Source organism: Eucyclogobius newberryi, unplaced genomic scaffold (genome assembly GCF_026437365.1).
Source record: "Eucyclogobius newberryi isolate DKJ021-1_F unplaced genomic scaffold, fEucNew1.0.hap1 SCAF_13, whole genome shotgun sequence".
Lineage (NCBI taxonomy): Eukaryota > Metazoa > Chordata > Actinopteri > Gobiiformes > Gobiidae > Eucyclogobius > Eucyclogobius newberryi.
Genome location: NW_027315757.1, coordinates 37,954,919 through 37,981,996, shown reverse-complemented (window position 1 = coordinate 37,981,996; position 27,078 = coordinate 37,954,919). Strand labels below are relative to the sequence as shown.

General features: G+C 52.6%; 1 protein-coding gene across 1 annotated transcript in view; it reads right to left on the bottom strand.

Moving 5' to 3' along the window:
• The window catches only part of shank1 (SH3 and multiple ankyrin repeat domains 1), a 131,897-nt gene that overhangs the window by 76,754 nt on the left and 28,065 nt on the right, over positions 1 to 27,078 (bottom strand). Inside the window, exons 8-11 of the mRNA XM_072443885.1 lie at positions 15,921 to 15,987; positions 15,688 to 15,854; positions 12,457 to 12,578; positions 12,151 to 12,308 (exon numbers count right to left, since the gene is read on the bottom strand). Of these exons, the coding sequence (XP_072299986.1) occupies positions 12,151 to 12,308; positions 12,457 to 12,578; positions 15,688 to 15,854; positions 15,921 to 15,987 (514 nt within the window). The remainder of the gene's footprint in view (positions 1 to 12,150; positions 12,309 to 12,456; positions 12,579 to 15,687; positions 15,855 to 15,920; positions 15,988 to 27,078) is intronic.

The following is a 27,078-nucleotide window of genomic DNA, read 5'->3' as shown; positions in this document are numbered from 1 at the left end:
ACGTCAAATGGGACACGTCACACGGACACGTCACACGGGACACGTCACATGGAACACGTCACATGGGACACGTCACACGGACTCGGGACACATCACACGGACACGTCACACGGGACACGTCACATGGGACACGTCACACGGGACACGTCACATGGACACGGGACACGTCACACGGGACACGTCACACGGGACACGTCACATGGAACACGTCACAAGGACTCGGGACACATCACACGGACACGTCACACGGGACATGTCACATGGGACACGTCACACGGGACACGTCACATGGGACACGTCACATGGGACACGTCACATGGACACGGGACACGTCACACGTCACACGGGACACGTCACATGGACACGTCACACGGGTAACGTCACATGGGACACGTCACACGGACACGTCACACGGGACACGTCACACGGGACACGTCAAATGGGACACGTCACACGGACACGTCACACGGGACACGTCACATGGGACACGTCATACGGGACACGTCACATGGACACGGGACACGTCACACGGACACGTCACACGGGACACGTCACATGGGACACGTCACACGGGACACGTCACATGGGACACGTCACACGAACAAGGGACACATCACACGGACACGTCACACGGGACACGTCACATGGGACACGTCACATGGGACACGTCACACGGGACACGTCACATGGACACGGGACACGTCACACGGACACGTCACATGGGACACGTCACACGGGACACGTCAAATGGGACACGTCACACGGACACGTCACACGGGACACGTCACACGGGACACGTCACATGGACACGGGACACGTCACACGGACACGTCACATGGGACACGTCACACGGGACACGTCAAATGGGACACGTCACACGGACACGTCACACGGGACACGTCACACGGGACACGTCAAATGGGACACGTCACACGGACACGTCACACGGGACACGTCACATGGGTCACGGAACACGTCACATGGAAACGGGACACGTCAAATGGGACACGTCACACGGGACACGTCACATGGACACGGGACAGGTCACACGTCACACGGGACACGTCACACGGGACACGTCACATGGGACACGGAACACGGGACACGTCACATGGACATGGGGCACGTCACACGTCACACGGGACACGTCACATGGGACACGTCACATGGGACACGGAACATGGGACACGTCACACGGGACACGTCAAAAGGGACACGTCACACGGACACGTCACACGAGACACGTCACATGGGACACGGAACACGTCACATGGACACGGGACACGTCAAATGGGACACGTCACACGGGACACGTCACATGGACACGGCACACGTCACATGTCATACGGGACACGTCACATAGGACATGTCACACAGGAAACGTCACATGGGACACGGGACACGTCACATGGACACGTCACACGGGACACGTCACATGGGACACGTCACACGGACACGTCACATGGGACACGTCACACGGGACACGTCAAATGGGACACGTCACACGGACACGTCACACAGGACAAGTCACACGGGACACGTCACATGGGACACGTCACATGGGACACGTCACACGGGACACGTCACATGGACACGGGACACGTCACATGGGACACGTCACACGGGACACGTCACATGGGACACGTCACACGGACAAGGGACACATCACATGGGACACGTCATACGGGACACGTCACATGGACACGGGACACGTCACACGGACACGTCACACGGGACACGTCACATGGGACACGTCACACGGGACACGTCACATGGGACACGTCACACGAACAAGGGACACATCACACGGACACGTCACACGGGACACGTCACATGGGACACGTCACATGGGACACGTCACACGGGACACGTCACATGGACACGGGACACGTCACACGGACACGTCACATGGGACACGTCACACGGGACACGTCAAATGGGACACGTCACACGGACACGTCACACGGGACACGTCACACGGGACACGTCACATGGACACGGGACACGTCACACGGACACGTCACATGGGACACGTCACACGGGACACGTCAAATGGGACACGTCACACGGACACGTCACACGGGACACGTCACACGGGACACGTCAAATGGGACACGTCACACGGACACGTCACACGGGACACGTCACATGGGTCACGGAACACGTCACATGGAAACGGGACACGTCAAATGGGACACGTCACACGGGACACGTCACATGGACACGGGACAGGTCACACGTCACACGGGACACGTCACACGGGACACGTCACATGGGACACGGAACACGGGACACGTCACATGGACATGGGGCACGTCACACGTCACACGGGACACGTCACATGGGACACGTCACATGGGACACGGAACATGGGACACGTCACACGGGACACGTCAAAAGGGACACGTCACACGGACACGTCACACGAGACACGTCACATGGGACACGGAACACGTCACATGGACACGGGACACGTCAAATGGGACACGTCACACGGGACACGTCACATGGACACGGCACACGTCACATGTCATACGGGACACGTCACATAGGACATGTCACACAGGAAACGTCACATGGGACACGGGACACGTCACATGGACACGTCACACGGGACACGTCACATGGGACACGTCACACGGACACGTCACATGGGACACGTCACACGGGACACGTCAAATGGGACACGTCACACGGACACGTCACACAGGACAAGTCACACGGGACACGTCACATGGGACACGTCACATGGGACACGTCACACGGGACACGTCACATGGACACGGGACACGTCACATGGGACACGTCACACGGGACACGTCACATGGGACACGTCACACGGACAAGGGACACATCACACGGACACGTCACACGGGACATGTCACATGGGACACGTCACACGGGACACGTCACATGGGACACGTCACACGGGACATGTGACACGGGACACGTCACACGGGACACGTCACATGGGACACGTCACACGGACACGTCACACGGGACACGTCACATGGGACACTTCTTCGCTCTCAGAATGCCGGCCTTCTGGTGGTGCCAAGAGTCTCTAAAAGTACTGTAGGAGGTAGAGCCTTCTGGTGGTCCCAAGAGTCTCTAAAAGTACTGTAGGAGGTAGAGCCTTCTGGTGGTCCCAAGAGTCTCTAAAAGTACTGTAGGAGGTAGAGCGTTTAGCTACCAAGCTCCTGTGTTATGGAATCAGCTCCCGACCCATGTTAAATCTGCTGACACAGTCTCTTCATTTAAGTCCAGGCTTAAAACGTTCCTCTTCGAAATCGCTGATGGTCAGACTAGTTAGGAACAGAAACATAAACCCACAGCTTTAGCTACGCTGCCCTAGGAGTAACTGTGCTGGGGGAAGTATGACAGCTTGAGCTCTGTCCTCTTCTTCTGACTACTTATGCTATCAAACAATATTTATTTTTTGATTCCACTTGCAAACTGTTCACCGCCTTCTTTTTCTTTCTCTCACTCCTGAGGACCTGTGGACCCAGATGTCCCTCTCCTGGTGAAGTGGTCCCTGCCCCATGTGGACGGTCCCTCATCTGCCTGAAGAGTGGCTCCAGCTCCAGTCTCCCTCACGTCTGTGAGAGTCGGATCTCTCCTTCACTGGAACTCCTCCAGGTTTCTACGCTTTTTTCCCAAAGAGGTTTTTTTTGTAGTTTTTCCTGCAGAAGGAGAGTCTAAGGACAGAGGACCCTGGGACATTGTCCCTCGCCACCACAGACATTGTTGATTCATTTCTCCCTGTGGCCCTCAGAGGAAACTGTTGTTGTGATTTTGGGCCTTACAAAAATAAATTGATTTGATTTGATTTGATTTGACACGTCACACGGGACACGTCAAATGGGACACGTCAAATGGGACAAGTCACACGGACACGTCACACAGGACACGTCACATGGGACACGTCACACGGGACACGTCACACGGACACGTCACACGGGACACGTCACACGAACACGTCACACGGGACACGTCACACGGGACACGTCACACGGGACACGTCAAATGGGACACGTCACACGGACACGTCACACGGGACACGTCACATGGGACACGTCACACGGACTCGGGACACATCACACGGACACGTCACACGGGACACGTCACATGGGACACGTCACACGGGACACGTCACATGGACACGGGACACGTCACACGGGACACGTCACACGGGACACGTCACATGGAACACGTCACACGGACTCGGGACACATCACACGGACACGTCACACGGGACATGTCACATGGGACACGTCACACGGGACACGTCACATGGGACACGTCACATGGGACACGTCACATGGACACGGGACACGTCACACGGGACACGTCACATGGACACGTCACACGGGAAACGTCACACGGGACACGTCAAATGGGACACGTCACACGGACACGTCACACGGGACACGTCACACGGGACACGTCAAATGGGACACGTCACACGGACACGTCACACGGGACACGTCACATGGGTCACGGAACACGTCACATGGACACGGGACACGTCACACGGGACACGTCACATGGGACACGTCACATGGGACACGTCACATGGACACGTCAAGACGGGACACGTCACATGGGACACGTCACACGGACACGTCACACGGGACACGTCACACGGGACACGTCAAATGGGACACGTCACACGGACACGTCACACGGGACACGTCACATGGAACACGTCACATGGGACACGTCACACGGACTCGGGACACATCACACGGACACGTCACACGGGACACGTCAAATGGGACACGTCACACGGGACACGTCACATGGACACGGGACACGTCACAGGGGACACGTCACATGGGACACGTCACACGGACTCGGGACACATCACACGGACACGTCACACGGGACACGTCACATGGGACACGTCACACGGGACACGTCACATGGACACGGGACACGTCACACGGGACACGTCACACGGGACACGTCACATGGAACACGTCACACGGACTCGGGACACATCACACGGACACGTCACACGGGACACGTCACATGGGACACGTCACACGGGACACGTCACATGGACACGGGACACGTCACACGGGACACGTCACACGGGACACGTCACATGGAACACGTCACACGGACTCGGGACACATCACACGGACACGTCACACGGGACATGTCACATGGGACACGTCACACGGGACACGTCACATGGGACACGTCACATGGGACACGTCACATGGACACGGGACACGTCACACGGGACACGTCACATGGACACGTCACACGGGAAACGTCACACGGGACACGTCAAATGGGACACGTCACACGGACACGTCACACGGGACACGTCACACGGGACACGTCAAATGGGACACGTCACACGGACACGTCACACGGGACACGTCACATGGGTCACGGAACACGTCACATGGACACAGGACACGTCACACGTCACACGGGACACGTCACATGGGACACGTCACATGGGACACGTCACATGGACACGTCAAGACGGGACACGTCACATGGGACACGTCACACGGACACGTCACACGGGACACGTCACACGGGACACGTCAAATGGGACACGTCACACGGACACGTCACACGGGACACGTCACATGGAACACGTCACATGGGACACGTCACACGGACTCGGGACACATCACACGGACACGTCACACGGGACACGTCAAATGGGACACGTCACACGGGACACGTCACATGGACACGGGACACGTCACAGGGGACACGTCACATGGGACACGTCACATGGGACACGTCACATGGACACGTCAAGACGGGACACGTCACATGGGAAACGTCACACGGACACGTCACACGGGACACGTCACACGGGACACGTCAAATGGGACACGTCACACGGACACGTCACACGGGACACGTCACATGGGACACGTCACACGGGACACGTCACATGGGACACGTCACACGAACAAGGGACACATCACACGGACACGTCACACGGGACACGTCACATGGGACACGTCACATGGGACACGTCACACGGGACACGTCACATGGACACGGGACACGTCACACGGACACGTCACATGGGACACGTCACACGGGACACGTCAAATGGGACACGTCACACGGACACGTCACACGGGACACGTCACACGGGACACGTCACATGGACACGGGACACGTCACACGGACACGTCACATGGGACACGTCACACGGGACACGTCAAATGGGACACGTCACACGGACACGTCACACGGGACACGTCACACGGGACACGTCAAATGGGACACGTCACACGGACACGTCACACGGGACACGTCACATGGGTCACGGAACACGTCACATGGAAACGGGACACGTCAAATGGGACACGTCACACGGGACACGTCACATGGACACGGGACAGGTCACACGTCACACGGGACACGTCACACGGGACACGTCACATGGGACACGGAACACGGGACACGTCACATGGACATGGGGCACGTCACACGTCACACGGGACACGTCACATGGGACACGTCACATGGGACACGGAACATGGGACACGTCACACGGGACACGTCAAAAGGGACACGTCACACGGACACGTCACACGAGACACGTCACATGGGACACGGAACACGTCACATGGACACGGGACACGTCAAATGGGACACGTCACACGGGACACGTCACATGGACACGGCACACGTCACATGTCATACGGGACACGTCACATAGGACATGTCACACAGGAAACGTCACATGGGACACGGGACACGTCACATGGACACGTCACACGGGACACGTCACATGGGACACGTCACACGGACACGTCACATGGGACACGTCACACGGGACACGTCAAATGGGACACGTCACACGGACACGTCACACAGGACAAGTCACACGGGACACGTCACATGGGACACGTCACATGGGACACGTCACACGGGACACGTCACATGGACACGGGACACGTCACATGGGACACGTCACACGGGACACGTCACATGGGACACGTCACACGGACAAGGGACACATCACACGGACACGTCACACGGGACATGTCACATGGGACACGTCACACGGGACACGTCACATGGGACACGTCACACGGGACATGTGACACGGGACACGTCACACGGGACACGTCACATGGGACACGTCACACGGACACGTCACACGGGACACGTCACATGGGACACTTCTTCGCTCTCAGAATGCCGGCCTTCTGGTGGTGCCAAGAGTCTCTAAAAGTACTGTAGGAGGTAGAGCCTTCTGGTGGTCCCAAGAGTCTCTAAAAGTACTGTAGGAGGTAGAGCCTTCTGGTGGTCCCAAGAGTCTCTAAAAGTACTGTAGGAGGTAGAGCCTTCTGGTGGTCCCAAGAGTCTCTAAAAGTACTGTAGGAGGTAGAGCGTTTAGCTACCAAGCTCCTGTGTTATGGAATCAGCTCCCGACCCATGTTAAATCTGCTGACACAGTCTCTTCATTTAAGTCCAGGCTTAAAACGTTCCTCTTCGAAATCGCTGATGGTCAGACTAGTTAGGAACAGAAACATAAACCCACAGCTTTAGCTACGCTGCCCTAGGAGTAACTGTGCTGGGGGAAGTATGACAGCTTGAGCTCTGTCCTCTTCTTCTGACTACTTATGCTATCAAACAATATTTATTTTTTGATTCCACTTGCAAACTGTTCACCGCCTTCTTTTTCTTTCTCTCACTCCTGAGGACCTGTGGACCCAGATGTCCCTCTCCTGGTGAAGTGGTCCCTGCCCCATGTGGACGGTCCCTCATCTGCCTGAAGAGTGGCTCCAGCTCCAGTCTCCCTCACGTCTGTGAGAGTCGGATCTCTCCTTCACTGGAACTCCTCCAGGTTTCTACGCTTTTTTCCCAAAGAGGTTTTTTTTGTAGTTTTTCCTGCAGAAGGAGAGTCTAAGGACAGAGGACCCTGGGACATTGTCCCTCGCCACCACAGACATTGTTGATTCATTTCTCCCTGTGGCCCTCAGAGGAAACTGTTGTTGTGATTTTGGGCCTTACAAAAATAAATTGATTTGATTTGATTTGATTTGACACGTCACACGGGACACGTCAAATGGGACACGTCAAATGGGACAAGTCACACGGACACGTCACACAGGACACGTCACATGGGACACGTCACACGGGACACGTCACACGGACACGTCACACGGGACACGTCACACGGACACGTCACACGGGACACGTCACACGGGACACGTCACACGGGACACGTCAAATGGGACACGTCACACGGACACGTCACACGGGACACGTCACATGGGACACGTCACACGGACTCGGGACACATCACACGGACACGTCACACGGGACACGTCACATGGGACACGTCACACGGGACACGTCACATGGACACGGGACACGTCACACGGGACACGTCACACGGGACACGTCACATGGAACACGTCACACGGACTCGGGACACATCACACGGACACGTCACACGGGACATGTCACATGGGACACGTCACACGGGACACGTCACATGGGACACGTCACATGGGACACGTCACATGGACACGGGACACGTCACACGGGACACGTCACATGGACACGTCACACGGGAAACGTCACACGGGACACGTCAAATGGGACACGTCACACGGACACGTCACACGGGACACGTCACACGGGACACGTCAAATGGGACACGTCACACGGACACGTCACACGGGACACGTCACATGGGTCACGGAACACGTCACATGGACACGGGACACGTCACACGGGACACGTCACATGGGACACGTCACATGGGACACGTCACATGGACACGTCAAGACGGGACACGTCACATGGGACACGTCACACGGACACGTCACACGGGACACGTCACACGGGACACGTCAAATGGGACACGTCACACGGACACGTCACACGGGACACGTCACATGGAACACGTCACATGGGACACGTCACACGGACTCGGGACACATCACACGGACACGTCACACGGGACACGTCAAATGGGACACGTCACACGGGACACGTCACATGGACACGGGACACGTCACAGGGGACACGTCACATGGGACACGTCACACGGACTCGGGACACATCACACGGACACGTCACACGGGACACGTCACATGGGACACGTCACACGGGACACGTCACATGGACACGGGACACGTCACACGGGACACGTCACACGGGACACGTCACATGGAACACGTCACACGGACTCGGGACACATCACACGGACACGTCACACGGGACACGTCACATGGGACACGTCACACGGGACACGTCACATGGACACGGGACACGTCACACGGGACACGTCACACGGGACACGTCACATGGAACACGTCACACGGACTCGGGACACATCACACGGACACGTCACACGGGACATGTCACATGGGACACGTCACACGGGACACGTCACATGGGACACGTCACATGGGACACGTCACATGGACACGGGACACGTCACACGGGACACGTCACATGGACACGTCACACGGGAAACGTCACACGGGACACGTCAAATGGGACACGTCACACGGACACGTCACACGGGACACGTCACACGGGACACGTCAAATGGGACACGTCACACGGACACGTCACACGGGACACGTCACATGGGTCACGGAACACGTCACATGGACACAGGACACGTCACACGTCACACGGGACACGTCACATGGGACACGTCACATGGGACACGTCACATGGACACGTCAAGACGGGACACGTCACATGGGACACGTCACACGGACACGTCACACGGGACACGTCACACGGGACACGTCAAATGGGACACGTCACACGGACACGTCACACGGGACACGTCACATGGAACACGTCACATGGGACACGTCACACGGACTCGGGACACATCACACGGACACGTCACACGGGACACGTCAAATGGGACACGTCACACGGGACACGTCACATGGACACGGGACACGTCACAGGGGACACGTCACATGGGACACGTCACATGGGACACGTCACATGGACACGTCAAGACGGGACACGTCACATGGGAAACGTCACACGGACACGTCACACGGGACACGTCACACGGGACACGTCAAATGGGACACGTCACACGGACACGTCACACGGGACACGTCACATGGGACACGTCACATGGGACACGTCACATGGAACACGTCACACGGACTCGGGACACATCACACGGACACGTCACACGGGACACGTCACATGGGACACGTCACACGGACACATCACACGGACACGTCACACGGGACACGTCACACGGGACACGTCACATGGACACGTCACACGGGACACGGGACACGTCACACGGACACGTCACACGGGACACGTCACACGGGACACGTCACACGGGACACGTCAAATGGGACACGTCACACGGACACGTCACACGGGACACGTCACATGGGACACGTCACACGGACTTGGGACACATCACACGGACACGTCACACGGGACACGTCACACGGGACACGTCACATGGTCACGGGACACGTCACACGGACACTGGACACGTCACATGGGACACGTCACACGGACACGTCACACGGGACACGTCACATGGGACACGTCACACGGGACACGTCACACGGACAAGGGACACATCACACGGACACGTCACACGGGACACGTCACATGGGACACGTCACATGGGACACGTCACACGGACTCGGGACACATCACACGGACACGTCACACGGGACACGTCACACGGGACACGTCACATGGTCACGGGACACGTCACACGGACACGGGACACGTCACATGGGACACGTCACACGGACACGTCACACGGGACACGTCACATGGGACACGTCACACGGGACACGTCACACGGACAAGGGACACATCACATGGACACGTCACACGGGACACGTCACATGGGACACGCCACATGGGACACGTCACACGGGACACGTCACACGGACACGGGACACATCACACGGACACGTCACACGGGACACGTCACACGGGACACGTCACACGTCACACGGACAAGTCACATGGGACACGTCACACGGACACGTCACACGGGACACGTCACACGGGACACGTCACACGGACACGTCACACGGGACACGTCACATGGGACACGTCACACGGACAAGGGACACAACACACAGACACGTCACACGGGACACGTCACATGGGACACGCCACATGGGACACGTCACACGGGACACGTCACACGGACACGTCACACGGGACACGTCACACGGGACGACAGGGACAGTCAGAGTTCAAGATAAATGATCTTACTCAAGACAAGTATTTACTGGGAAATACTAAAGACAATTTTGTTATGAAAAGTTTGTCTCTTATCGTTCTTCTCACGGAATATCTATGACACACCCACACTGACCTTTGACCCGGCCATGACACACCCACACTGACCTTTGACCCGGCCATGACACACCCACACTGACCTTTGACCCGGCCATGACACACCCACACTGACCTTTGACCCGGCCATGACACACCCACACTGACCTTTGACCCGGCCATGACACACCCACACTGACCTTTGACCCGGCCATGACACACCCACACTGACCTTTGACCCGGCCATGACACACCCACACTGACCTTTGACCCGGCCATGACACACCCACACTGACCTTTGACCCGGCCATGACACACCCACACTGACCTTTGACCCGGCCATGACACACCCACACTGACCTTTGACCCGGCCATGACACACCCACACTGACCTTTGACCCGGCCATGACACACCCACACTGACCTTTGACCCGGCCATGACACACCCACACTGACCTTTGACCCGGCCATGACACACCCACACTGACCTTTGACCCGGCCATGACACACCCACACTGACCTTTGACCCGGCCATGACACACCCACACTGACCTTTGACCCGGCCATGACACACCCACACTGACCTTTGACCCGGCCATGACACACCCACACTGACCTTTGACCCGGCCATGACACACCCACACTGACCTTTGACCCGGCCATGACACACCCACACTGACCTTTGACCCGGCCATGACACACCCACACTGACCTTTGACCCGGCCATGACACACCCACACTGACCTTTGACCCGGCCATGACACACCCACACTGACCTTTGACCCGGCCATGACACACCCACACTGACCTTTGACCCGGCCATGACACACCCACACTGACCTTTGACCCGGTCGCCTTTGGTGAAGCTGATCTCTCGCTCGCCTTGGGCCGAGTGCGTGCGAGTCGCCACAAAGACCCGCCCTGGGACGGCGCTGTAGAGGCGTCTGCGCTGACCGGCCGTCTGCCCCGCGGCAGCTGCGGCGGCGGCCGGGGCGGGGCTGAGCACGCGGGGGGGAGGGGTTAACTTGATACAACATTACATTAGTACTGCACTAATGCATATACTTATATACAGAGTTATTATTTAGAAAGCTGCATCATAATGGACATAAGTGACCAGTACATAAGTGACCATGGGGTCCTCACCCCCCTCGGCGACTCGGGCGGCTGCGCTCCTCTTTGTCGGGGGTCCTGCCTCTGGACGGAGACCTGGTCCTGGCCCCCCGGGGGCTGCTGGAGCTGCGGAGGGTCCCTGTGTGTTTATATCCCTGTGACAAACACACATGATGGGCTTTTCTCAACCGGTTCATCTGCACTCGGCCCAATGTCCATCATTTGAGTGTTTTTGTCTGTGGGCCACGGTCTGTGGGCCACGGTCTGTGAGCCACGGTCTGTGAGCAACGGTCTGTGGGCCACGGTCTGTGGGCCACCGTCTGTGGGCCATGGTCTGTGAGCCACGGTCTGTGAGCCACGGTCTGTGAGCCACGGTCTGTGGGCCACGGTCTGTGAGCCACAGTCTGTGGGCCACGGTCTGTGAGCCACGGTCTGTGGGCCACGGTCTGTGAGCCACAGTCTGTGGGCCACGGTCTGTGAGCCACAGTCTGTGGGCCACGGTCTGTGAGCCACGGTCTGTGGGCCACGGTCTGTGGGCCACGGTCTGTGGGCCGATTATGATTCTGTTATTATGAAGCTTTATTCAACCCTATGAGACGTGGGCCAAAAAGACATGTACACAAGAGTGGGCCAAAGTGGGCCAAAGTGGGCCAAAGTGGGCCAAAGTGGGAGTCAGAAAAATCTTTGAATTGTTTTTGTAAAGCACTTTAACTTAAATGTAATGTATGAAAAATGACTTTGAAACAAAGTTCAAAATCATTTTGGATTGATTTGCCCGGTTCAGACTCACTTTAAGTCCAGGAGTTTTAAACTGAACTGACACAAAATACTAATACATTTCAGACCATTGTTTATTATATATATATATATATATATATATATATATATATATATATATATATATATATATATTGCATATTTGATCATGTCTTTGTCTTTCTTTCTTTTTTCTAATTTGAAAACTCCAAATTGATTTGAAGCCGAAAAGGCAAAAATTAAAAGGTGCATTTTTAAAGATGTGTTTTAATTCTTTTACTTCAGTAGACTTTTGAATGTGATACTTTTACTCCTGTATCTGTACTTTTACTCTTACTCCTGCAGCTGTACTTGTACTTGTACTCTTACTCCTGCAGCTGTACTTTTACTCTTACTCCTGCAGCTGTACTTTTACTCTTACTCCTGCAGCTGTTCTTGTACTTTTACTCCTACAGCTGTACTTTTACTCCTGTATCTGTACTTGTACTCTTACTCTCACTCCTGTAGCTGTACTTTTACTCCTGTATCTGTACTTTTACTTTTACTCCTGCAGCTGTACTCTTACTCCTGCAGCTGTACTCTTACTCCTGCAGCTGTACTTTTACTCCTGTAGCTGTACTTTTACTCTTACTCCTGCAGCTGTACTTGTACTTGTACTCTTACTCCTGCAGCTGTACTTTTACTCCTGCAGCTGTACTTGTACTTGTACTCTTACTCCTGCAGCTGTACTTGTACTTTTACTCTTACTCCTGCAGCTGTACTTGTACTCTTACTCTTACTCCTGCAGCTGTACTTGTACTCTTACTCCTGCAGCTGTACTTGTACTTGTACTCTTACTCCTGCAGCTGTACTTGTACTTTTACTCTTACTCCTACAGCTGTACTTTTACTCCTGCAGCTGTACTTTTACTCTTACTCCTGCAGCTGTTCTTGTACTTTTACTCCTGTATCTGTACTTGTACTCTTACTCTTACTCCTGCAGCTGTACTTTTACTCTTACTCCTGCAGCTGTACTTTTACTCCTGTAGCTGTACTTTTACTCTTACTCCTGTAGCTGTACTTTTACTCTTACTCCTGCAGCTGTACTTTTACTCCTGTAGCTGTACTTTTACTCTTACTCCTGTAGCTGTACTTTTACTCTTACTCCTGCAGCTGTACTTTTACTCCTGTAGCTGTACTTTTACTCTTACTCCTGTAGCTGTACTTTTACTCTTACTCCTGCAGCTGTACTTTTACTCCTGTAGCTGTACTTGTACTCTTACTCCTGCAGCTGTTCTTGTACTTTTACTCCTACAGCTGTACTTTTACTCCTGTATCTGTACTTGTACTCTTACTCTTACTCCTGCAGCTGTACTTTTACTCCTGTATCTGTACTTGTACTCTTACTCTTACTCCTGTAGCTGTACTTGTACTCTTACTCCTGCAGCTGTACTTGTACTTTTACTCTTACTCCTACAGCTGTACTTTTACTCCTGCAGCTGTACTTTTACTCTTACTCCTGCAGCTGTTCTTGTACTTTTACTCCTGTATCTGTACTTGTACTCTTACTCTTACTCCTGCAGCTGTACTTTTACTCCTGTATCTGTACTTGTACTCTTACTCTTACTCCTGTAGCTGTACTTTTACTCTTACTCCTGCAGCTGTACTTTTACTCCTGTAGCTGTACTTTTACTCTTACTCCTGTAGCTGTACTTTTACTCTTACTCCTGCAGCTGTACTTTTACTCCTGTAGCTGTACTTTTACTCTTACTCCTGTAGCTGTACTTTTACTCTTACTCCTGCAGCTGTACTTTTACTCCTGTAGCTGTACTTTTACTCTTACTCCTGCAGCTGTACTTTTACTCCTGTAGCCGTACTTGTACTCTTACTCCTGCAGCTGTTCTTGTACTTTTACTCCTACAGCTGTACTTTTACTCCTGTATCTGTACTTGTACTCTTACTCTTACTCCTGTAGCTGTACTTTTACTCTTACTCCTGCAGCTGTACTTTTACTCCTGTAGCTGTACTTTTACTCTTACTCCTGTAGCTGTACTTTTACTCTTACTCCTGCAGCTGTACTTTTACTCCTGTAGCTGTACTTGTACTCTTACTCCTGCAGCTGTACTTTTACTCCTGTAGCTGTACTTGTACTCTTACTCCTGCAGCTGTTCTTGTACTTTTACTCCTACAGCTGTACTTTTACTCCTGTATCTGTACTTGTACTCTTACTCTTACTCCTGCAGCTGTACTTTTACTCCTGTATCTGTACTTGTACTCTTACTCTTACTCCTGTAGCTGTACTTTTACTCTTACGCCTGCAGCTGTACTTTTACTCTTACTCCTGCAGCTGTACTTTTACTCCTGTAGCTGTACTTTTACTCTTACTCCTGCAGCTGTACTTTTACTCCTGTAGCTGTACTTGTACTCTTACTCCTGTATCTGTACTTGTACTTTTACTCCTGTACTTGTACTCTTACTCCTGCAGCTGTACTTGTATTTCAGTCCGGGCTCGGGGCCCGGGGCCCGTTACCTGCACAGACACGATGTTGGAGGTTGGCGCGTTGGGCAGTGCCATCCACTCGGGCAGGTTCATGCTGCTGTCACTGTTCGCTCGGAGGAAAGGATGAGGCGGGATGACGAGTGTCCTGCCGCTCTCCCGCCTCTGGGGGGCGAACTTAGGCGACTCCACGAACGGGACTGAGACAGAAACACGAGTAAAGACGGCGTTTCCTCCCAAACGGCGGAAACAAGCCAGCGACTCACCCACGTCCACGTCCCGGTGGTTTTTGATGATCTCCCCCAACTCAAAGTGTCCCGACATCACAGCCACCTAAAGCAGGACCCAAGGGACATTCTGCTCAACATTTAACCTCAGAGCCTCCTAAAGCAGGACCCAAGGGACATTCTGCTCAACATTTAACCTCAGAGCCTCCTAAAGCAGGACCCAAAGGACGTTCTGCTCAACATTTAACCTCAGAGCCACCTAAAGCAGGACTCAAGGGACATTCTGCTCAACATCTAACCTCACAGCCACCTAAAGCAGGACTCAAGGGACATTCTGCTCAACATCTAACCTCACAGCCACCTAAAGCAGGACCCAAGGGACATTCTGCTCAACATTTAACCTCACAGCCACCTAAAGCAGGACTCAAGGGGCATTCTGCTCAACATCTAACCTCACAGCCACCTAAAGCAGGACCCAAGGGACATTCTGCTCAACATTTAACCTCAAAGCCACCTAAAGCAGGACTCAAGGGACATTCTGCTCAACATTTAACCTCACAGCTACCTACAGCAGGACCCAAGAGACATTCTTCACAACATCTAACCTCAAAGCCTCCTAAAGCAGGACCCAAGGGACATTCTGCTCAACATCTAACCTCAGAGCCACCAAAGCAGGACCCAAGGGACATTCTGCTCAACATTTAACCTCAGAGCCTCCTAAAGCAGGACCCAAGGGACATTCTGCTCAACATTTAACCTCAGAGCCTCCTAAAGCAGGACCCAAAGGACGTTCTGCTCAACATTTAACCTCAGAGCCACCTAAAGCAGGACTCAAGGGACATTCTGCTCAACATCTAACCTCACAGCCACCTAAAGCAGGACTCAAGGGACATTCTGCTCAACATCTAACCTCACAGCCACCTAAAGCAGGACCCAAGGGACATTCTGCTCAACATTTAACCTCACAGCCACCTAAAGCAGGACTCAAGGGGCATTCTGCTCAACATCTAACCTCACAGCCACCTAAAGCAGGACCCAAGGGACATTCTGCTCAACATTTAACCTCACAGCCACCTAAAGCAGGACTCAAGGGACATTCTGCTCAACATTTAACCTCACAGCTACCTACAGCAGGACCCAAGAGACATTCTTCACAACATCTAACCTCAAAGCCTCCTAAAGCAGGACCCAAGGGACATTCTGCTCAACATCTAACCTCAGAGCCACCAAAGCAGGACCCAAGGGACATTCTGCTCAACATCTAACGTCATAGCCACCTAAAGCAGGACCCAAGGGACATTCTGCTCAACATCTAACCTCACAGCCACCTAAAGCAGGACCCAAGGGACATTCTGCTCAACATTTAACCTCACAGCCACCTAAAGCAGGACTCAAGGGGCATTCTGCTCAACATCTAACCTCACAGCCACCTAAAGCAGGACCCAAGGGACATTCTGCTCAACATTTAACCTCACAGCCACCTAAAGCAGGACTCAAGGGACATTCTGCTCAACATTTAACCTCACAGCTACCTACAGCAGGACCCAAGAGACATTCTTCACAACATCTAACCTCAAAGCCTCCTAAAGCAGGACCCAAGGGAAATTCTGCTCAACATCTAACCTCAGAGCCACCAAAGCAGGACCCAAGGGACATTCTGCTCAACATCTAACGTCATAGCCACCTAAAGCAGGACCCAAGGGACATTCTGCTCAACATCTAACCTCACAGCCACCTAAAGCAGGACCCAAGGGACATTCTGCTCAACATTTAACCTCACAGCCACCTAAAGCAGGACTCAAGGGGCATTCTGCTCAACATCTAACCTCAGAGCCACCTAAAGCAGGACCCAAGGGACATTCTGCTCAACATTTAACCTCACAGCCACCTAAAGCAGGACTCAAGGGACATTCTGCTCAACATTTAACCTCACAGCTACCTACAGCAGGACCCAAGAGACATTCTTCACAACATCTAACCTCAAAGCCTCCTAAAGCAGGACCCAAGGGACATTCTGCTCAACATCTAACCTCAGAGCCACCAAAGCAGGACCCAAGGGACATTCTGCTCAACATCTAACGTCATAGCCACCTAAAGCAGGACCCAAGGGACATTCTGCTCAACATTTAACCTCACAGCCACCTAAAGCAGGACCCAAGGGACATTCTGCTCAACATGTAACCTCACAGCTACCTAAAGCAGGACCCAAGGGACATTCTGCTCAACATTTAACCTCACAGCCACCTAAAGCAGGACCCAAGGGACATTGTGCTCAACATTTAACCTTACAGCCACCTAAAGCAGGACTCAAGGGACATTCTGCTCAACATCTAACCCCCACAGCCACCTAAAGCAGGACCCAAGTGACATTCTGCTCAACATTTAACCTCACAGCTACCTACAGCAGGACCCAAGGGACATTCTGCTCAACATCTAACCTTACAGCCACCTAAAGCAGGACCCAAGGGACATTCTGCTCAACATATAACCTCAGAGCCTCCTAAAGCAGGACCCAAAGGACATTCTGCTCAACATTTAACCTCAGAGCCACCTAAAGCAGGACTCAAGGGACATTCTGCTCAACATCTAACCTCACAGCCACCTAAAGCAGGACCCAAGGGACATTCTGCTCAACATTTAACCTCACAGCCACCTAAAGCAGGACTCAAGGGGCATTCTGCTCAACATCTAACCTCACAGCCACCTAAAGCAGGACCCAAGGGACATTCTGCTCAACATTTAACCTCACAGCCACCTAAAGCAGGACTCAAGGGACATTCTGCTCAACATTTAACCTCACAGCTACCTACAGCAGGACCCAAGAGACATTCTTCACAACATCTAACCTCAAAGCCTCCTAAAGCAGGACCCAAGGGACATTCTGCTCAACATCTAACCTCAGAGCCACCAAAGCAGGACCCAAGGGACATTCTGCTCAACATCTAACGTCATAGCCACCTAAAGCAGGACCCAAGGGACATTCTGCTCAACATTTAACCTCACAGCCACCTAAAGCAGGACCCAAGGGACATTCTGCTCAACATGTAACCTCACAGCTACCTAAAGCAGGACCCAAGGGACATTCTGCTCAACATTTAACCTCACAGCCACCTAAAGCAGGACCCAAGGGACATTGTGCTCAACATTTAACCTTACAGCCACCTAAAGCAGGACTCAAGGGACATTCTGCTCAACATCTAACCCCCACAGCCACCTAAAGCAGGACCCAAGTGACATTCTGCTCAACATTTAACCTCACAGCTACCTACAGCAGGACCCAAGGGACATTCTGCTCAACATCTAACCTTACAGCCACCTAAAGCAGGACCCAAGGGACATTCTGCTCAACATTTAACCTCACAGCCACCTAGAACAGGACCCAAGGGACATTGTGCTCAACATTTAACCTAACAGCCACCTAAAGCAGGACCCAAGGGACATTCTGCTCAACATCTAACCTCACAACCACATACAGCAGGACCCAAGGGACACTCTGCTCAACATCTAACCTCACAACCACATACAGCAGGACCCAAGGGACATTCTGCTCAACATCTTGACCTCAGAGCCACCTAAAGCAGGGCCCAAGGGACATGGGAGATTCTGCTCAACATCTAGCCTCACAGCCTCCTACAGCAAGACCCAAGGGACATTCTGCTCAACATCTAACCTCACAGCCACTTAAAGCAGGAACCAAGGGACATTCTGCTCAACATCTAACCTCAAACCTCCTACAGCAGGACCCAAGGGACATACTGCTCAACATCTGACCTCACAGCCACCTAAAGCAGGACCCAAGGGACATTCTGCGCAACATCTAACCTCACAGCCTCCTAAAGCAGGACCCAAGGGACATTCTTCTCAACATCTAGTCTCACAGCCTCCAACAGCAGGACCCAAGGGACATTCTGGTCAACATCTAACCACACAGCCACCTAAAGCAGGACCCAAGGGACACTCTGCTCAACATCTAACCTCACAGCCACCTACAGCAGGACCCAAGGGACATTCTGCTCAAAGGGACCAACATCTAACCTCACAGCCACCTAAAACAGGACCCAAGGGACATTCTGCTCAAAGTGACCAACATCTAACCTCACAGCCACCTACAGCAGGACCCAAGGGACATTGTGCTCAACATCTGACCTCACAGCCACCTAAAGCAGGACCCAAAGGACATTCTGCTCAACATCTAACCTCACAGCCTCCTAAAGCAGGACCCAAGGGACACTCTGCTAAACATCTAACCTCACAGCCACCTACAGCAGGACCCAAGGGACATTCTGCTCAAAATCTAATCTCAAAGCCACCTAGAACAGGACCCAAGGGACATTCTGCTCAAGATCAAACCTCACAGCCACCTAAAGCAGGACCTAAGGGACATTCTGATCAACATCTGACCACACAGCCACCTAAAGCAGGACCCAAGGGACATGGGACATTCTGCTCAACATCTAACCTCACAGCCTCCTACATCAGGACCCAAGGGACATTCTGCTCAACATCTAACCTCACAGCCACCTAAAGCAGGACCCAAGGGACATTCGGCTCAATATCTAACCTCACAGCCTACTAAAGCAGGACACAAGGGACATTCTGGTCTATATCTAACCTCACAGCCACCGAAAGCAGGACCCAAGGGAAATTCTGCTCAACATCTAACCTCACAGCCACCTAAATTAGGACCCAAAGGACATTCTGCTCAACATCTAACCTCACAGCCTCCTAAAGCAGGACCCAAGGGACATTCGGCTCAACATCTAACCTCACAGCCTCCTAAAGCAGGACCCAAGGGAAATTCTGCTCAACATCTAATCTCACAGCCACCTAAAGCAGGACCCAAGTGACATTCTGCTCAACATTTAACCTCACAACCACCTAAAGCAGGACCCAAGGGACATTCTGCTCAACATCTAACCTCACAGCCAACTACAGCAGGAACCAAGGGACATTCTGCTCAACATTTAACCTCACAGCCACCTACAGCAGGACCCAAAGGACATTCTGCTCGAAGGGACCAACATCTAACCTCACAGCCACCTAAAGCAGGACCCAAGGGACAATCTGCTCAACATCTAACCTTACAGCCACCTACAGCAGGACCCAAGGGACATTCTGCTCAAAGAGACCATTATCTAACCTTACAGCCACCTGGAGCAGGACCCAAGGGACATTCTGTTCAACATCTAACCTCACAGCCACCTACAGCTGGACCCAAGGGACATTCTGCTCAACATTTAACCTCACAGCCACCTAAAGCAGGACTCAAGGGACATTCTGCTCAACATTTAACCTCACAGCTACCTACAGCAGGACCCAAGAGACATTCTTCACAACATCTAACCTCAAAGCCTCCTAAAGCAGGACCCAAGGGACATTCTGCTCAACATCTAACCTCAGAGCCACCAAAGCAGGACCCAAGGGACATTCTGCTCAACATCTAACGTCATAGCCACCTAAAGCAGGACCCAAGGGACATTCTGCTCAACATTTAACCTCACAGCCACCTAAAGCAGGACCCAAGGGACATTCTGCTCAACATGTAACCTCACAGCTACCTAAAGCAGGACCCAAGGGACATTCTGCTCAACATTTAACCTCACAGCCACCTAAAGCAGGACCCAAGGGACATTGTGCTCAACATTTAACCTTACAGCCACCTAAAGCAGGACTCAAGGGACATTCTGCTCAACATCTAACCCCCACAGCCACCTAAAGCAGGACCCAAGTGACATTCTGCTCAACATTTAACCTCACAGCTACCTACAGCAGGACCCAAGGGACATTCTGCTCAACATCTAACCTTACAGCCACCTAAAGCAGGACCCAAGGGACATTCTGCTCAACATATAACCTCAGAGCCTCCTAAAGCAGGACCCAAAGGACATTCTGCTCAACATTTAACCTCAGAGCCACCTAAAGCAGGACTCAAGGGACATTCTGCTCAACATCTAACCTCACAGCCACCTAAAGCAGGACCCAAGGGACATTCTGCTCAACATTTAACCTCACAGCCACCTAAAGCAGGACTCAAGGGGCATTCTGCTCAACATCTAACCTCACAGCCACCTAAAGCAGGACCCAAGGGACATTCTGCTCAACATTTAACCTCACAGCCACCTAAAGCAGGACTCAAGGGACATTCTGCTCAACATTTAACCTCACAGCTACCTACAGCAGGACCCAAGAGACATTCTTCACAACATCTAACCTCAAAGCCTCCTAAAGCAGGACCCAAGGGACATTCTGCTCAACATCTAACCTCAGAGCCACCAAAGCAGGACCCAAGGGACATTCTGCTCAACATCTAACGTCATAGCCACCTAAAGCAGGACCCAAGGGACATTCTGCTCAACATTTAACCTCACAGCCACCTAAAGCAGGACCCAAGGGACATTCTGCTCAACATGTAACCTCACAGCTACCTAAAGCAGGACCCAAGGGACATTCTGCTCAACATTTAACCTCACAGCCACCTAAAGCAGGACCCAAGGGACATTGTGCTCAACATTTAACCTTACAGCCACCTAAAGCAGGACTCAAGGGACATTCTGCTCAACATCTAACCCCCACAGCCACCTAAAGCAGGACCCAAGTGACATTCTGCTCAACATTTAACCTCACAGCTACCTACAGCAGGACCCAAGGGACATTCTGCTCAACATCTAACCTTACAGCCACCTAAAGCAGGACCCAAGGGACATTCTGCTCAACATTTAACCTCACAGCCACCTAGAACAGGACCCAAGGGACATTGTGCTCAACATTTAACCTAACAGCCACCTAAAGCAGGACCCAAGGGACATTCTGCTCAACATCTAACCTCACAACCACATACAGCAGGACCCAAGGGACACTCTGCTCAACATCTAACCTCACAACCACATACAGCAGGACCCAAGGGACATTCTGCTCAACATCTTGACCTCAGAGCCACCTAAAGCAGGGCCCAAGGGACATGGGAGATTCTGCTCAACATCTAGCCTCACAGCCTCCTACAGCAAGACCCAAGGGACATTCTGCTCAACATCTAACCTCACAGCCACTTAAAGCAGGAACCAAGGGACATTCTGCTCAACATCTAACCTCAAACCTCCTACAGCAGGACCCAAGGGACATACTGCTCAACATCTGACCTCACAGCCACCTAAAGCAGGACCCAAGGGACATTCTGCGCAACATCTAACCTCACAGCCTCCTAAAGCAGGACCCAAGGGACATTCTTCTCAACATCTAGTCTCACAGCCTCCAACAGCAGGACCCAAGGGACATTCTGGTCAACATCTAACCACACAGCCACCTAAAGCAGGACCCAAGGGACACTCTGCTCAACATCTAACCTCACAGCCACCTACAGCAGGACCCAAGGGACATTCTGCTCAAAGGGACCAACATCTAACCTCACAGCCACCTAAAACAGGACCCAAGGGACATTCTGCTCAAAGTGACCAACATCTAACCTCACAGCCACCTACAGCAGGACCCAAGGGACATTGTGCTCAACATCTGACCTCACAGCCACCTAAAGCAGGACCCAAAGGACATTCTGCTCAACATCTAACCTCACAGCCTCCTAAAGCAGGACCCAAGGGACACTCTGCTAAACATCTAACCTCACAGCCACCTACAGCAGGACCCAAGGGACATTCTGCTCAAAATCTAATCTCAAAGCCACCTAGAACAGGACCCAAGGGACATTCTGCTCAAGATCAAACCTCACAGCCACCTAAAGCAGGACCTAAGGGACATTCTGATCAACATCTGACCACACAGCCACCTAAAGCAGGACCCAAGGGACATGGGACATTCTGCTCAACATCTAACCTCACAGCCTCCTACATCAGGACCCAAGGGACATTCTGCTCAACATCTAACCTCACAGCCACCTAAAGCAGGACCCAAGGGACATTCGGCTCAATATCTAACCTCACAGCCTACTAAAGCAGGACACAAGGGACATTCTGGTCTATATCTAACCTCACAGCCACCGAAAGCAGGACCCAAGGGAAATTCTGCTCAACATCTAACCTCACAGCCACCTAAATTAGGACCCAAAGGACATTCTGCTCAACATCTAACCTCACAGCCTCCTAAAGCAGGACCCAAGGGACATTCGGCTCAACATCTAACCTCACAGCCTCCTAAAGCAGGACCCAAGGGAAATTCTGCTCAACATCTAATCTCACAGCCACCTAAAGCAGGACCCAAGTGACATTCTGCTCAACATTTAACCTCACAACCACCTAAAGCAGGACCCAAGGGACATTCTGCTCAACATCTAACCTCACAGCCAACTACAGCAGGAACCAAGGGACATTCTGCTCAACATTTAACCTCACAGCCACCTACAGCAGGACCCAAAGGACATTCTGCTCGAAGGGACCAACATCTAACCTCACAGCCACCTAAAGCAGGACCCAAGGGACAATCTGCTCAACATCTAACCTTACAGCCACCTACAGCAGGACCCAAGGGACATTCTGCTCAAAGAGACCATTATCTAACCTTACAGCCACCTGGAGCAGGACCCAAGGGACATTCTGTTCAACATCTAACCTCACAGCCACCTACAGCTGGACCCAAGGGACATTCTGCTCAACATCTAACCTCACAGCCTCCTACAGCAGGACCCAAGGGACATTCTGCTCAACATCTGACCTCATATTCACCTAAATCAGGACCCAAGGGACATTCTGCTCAACATCTAACCCCACAGCCTCCTAAAACAGGACCCAAGGGACAATCTGCTCAACAACTAACCTCACAGCCGCCTACAGCAGGACCCAAGGGACATTCTTCACAACATCTTACCTCACAGCCACCTACAGCAGGACCCAAGAGACATTCTTCCCAACATTTAACCTCACTGCCACCTACAGCAGGACCCAAGAGATATTCTGCTTAAAGGGACCAATATCTAACCTCACAGCCACCTAAAGCAGGACCCAAGGGACATTCTACTCAACATCTAACCTCACAGCCACCTACAGCAGGACCCAAGGGACATTCTGCTCAAATGGACCAACATCTAACCTCACAGCCACCTAGAGCAGGACCCAAGGGACATTCTGCTCAACATCTAACCTGACAGCCACCTACAGCAGGACCCAAAGGACATTTTGCTCAACATATGACCACACAGCCACCTAAAGCAGGACCCAAGGGACACTCTGCTCAACATCTAACCTCACAGCCACCTAAAGCAGGACCCAAGGGACACTCTGCTCAACATCTAACCTCACAGCCACCTAAAGCAGGACCCAAGGGACACTCTGCTGAAAATCTAACCTCACAGCCACCTACAGCAGGACCCAAGGGACAATATTCACAACATCTAACCTCACAGCCACCTAGAGCAGGACCCAAGGGACATTCTGCTTAAAGCGACCAACATCTAACCTCACAGCCACCTAAAGCAGGACCCAAGGGACATTCTACTCAACATCTAACCTCACAGCCACCTAAAGCAGGACCCAAGGGACATTCTGCTCAAAGTGACCAACATCTAACCTCACAGCCACCTACAGCAGGACCCAAGGGACATTCTGCTCAAAGTGACCAACATCTAACCTCACAGCCACCTACAGCAGGACCCAAGGGACACTCTGCTAAACATCTAACCTCACAGCCACCTACAGCAGGACCCAAGGGACATTCTGCTCAAAATCTAATCTCAAAGCCACCTAGAACAGGACCCAAGGGACATTCTGCTCAAGATCAAACCTCACAGCCACCTAAAGCAGGACCCAAGGGACATTCTGATCAACATCTGACCACACAGCCACCTAAAGCAGGACCCAAGGGACACTATGCTCAACATCTAACCTTACAACCACATACAGCCGGACCCAAGGGACATTCTGCTCAACATCTAACCTCACAGCCACCTAAAGCAGGACCCAAGGGACATGGGATATTCTGCTCAACATCTAACCTCACAGCCTCCTACATCAGGACCCAAGGGACATTCTGCTCAACATCTAACCTCACAGCCACCTAAAGCAGGACCCAAGGGACATTCGGCTCAATATCTAACCTCACAGCCTACTAAAGCAGGACCCAAGGGACATTCTGGTCTATATCTAACCTCACAGCCACCGAAAGCAGGACCCAAGGGAAATTCTGCTAAACATCTAACCTCACAGCCACCTAAATTAGGACCCAAAGGACATTCTGCTCAACATCTAACCTCACAGCCTCCTAAAGCAGGACCCAAGGGACATTCGGCTCAACATCTAACCTCACAGCCTCCTAAAGCAGGACCCAAGGGAAATTCTGCTCAACATCTAATCTCACAGCCACCTAAAGCAGGACCCAAGTGACATTCTGCTCAACATTTAACCTCACAACCACCTAAAGCAGGACCCAAGGGACATTCTGCTCAACATCTAACCTCACAGCCACCTACAGCAGGAACCAAGGGACATTCTGCTCAACATTTAACCTCACAGCCACCTACAGCAGGACCCAAAGGACATTCTGCTCGAAGGGACCAACATCTAACCTCACAACCACCTAAAGCAGGACCCAAGGGACAATCTGCTCAACATCTAACCTTACAGCCACCTACAGCAGGACCCAAGGGACATTCTGCTCAAAGAGACCATTATCTAACCTTACAGCCACCTGGAGCAGGACCCAAGGGACATTCTGTTCAACATCTAACCCCACAGCCTCCTAAAACAGGACCCAAGGGACATTCTGCTCAACAACTAACCTCACAGCCGCCTACAGCAGGACCCAAGGGACATTCTTCACAACATCTAACCTCACAGCCTCCTACAGCAGGACCCAAGGGACATTCTGCTCAACATCTTACCTCACAGCCACCTACAGCAGGACCCAAGGGACATTCTTCCCAACATCTAACCTCAAAGCCACCTAGAACAGGACCCAAGGGACATTCTGCTCAAGATCAAACCTCACAGCCACCTAAAGCAGGACCCAAGGGACATTCTGATCAACATCTGACCACACAGCCACCTAAAGCAGGACCCAAGGGACACTATGCTCAACATCTAACCTTACAACCACATACAGCCGGACCCAAGGGACATTCTGCTCAACATCTAACCTCACAGCCACCTAAAGCAGGACCCAAGGGACATGGGATATTCTGCTCAACATCTAACCTCACAGCCTCCTACATCAGGACCCAAGGGACATTCTGCTCAACATCTAACCTCACAGCCACCTA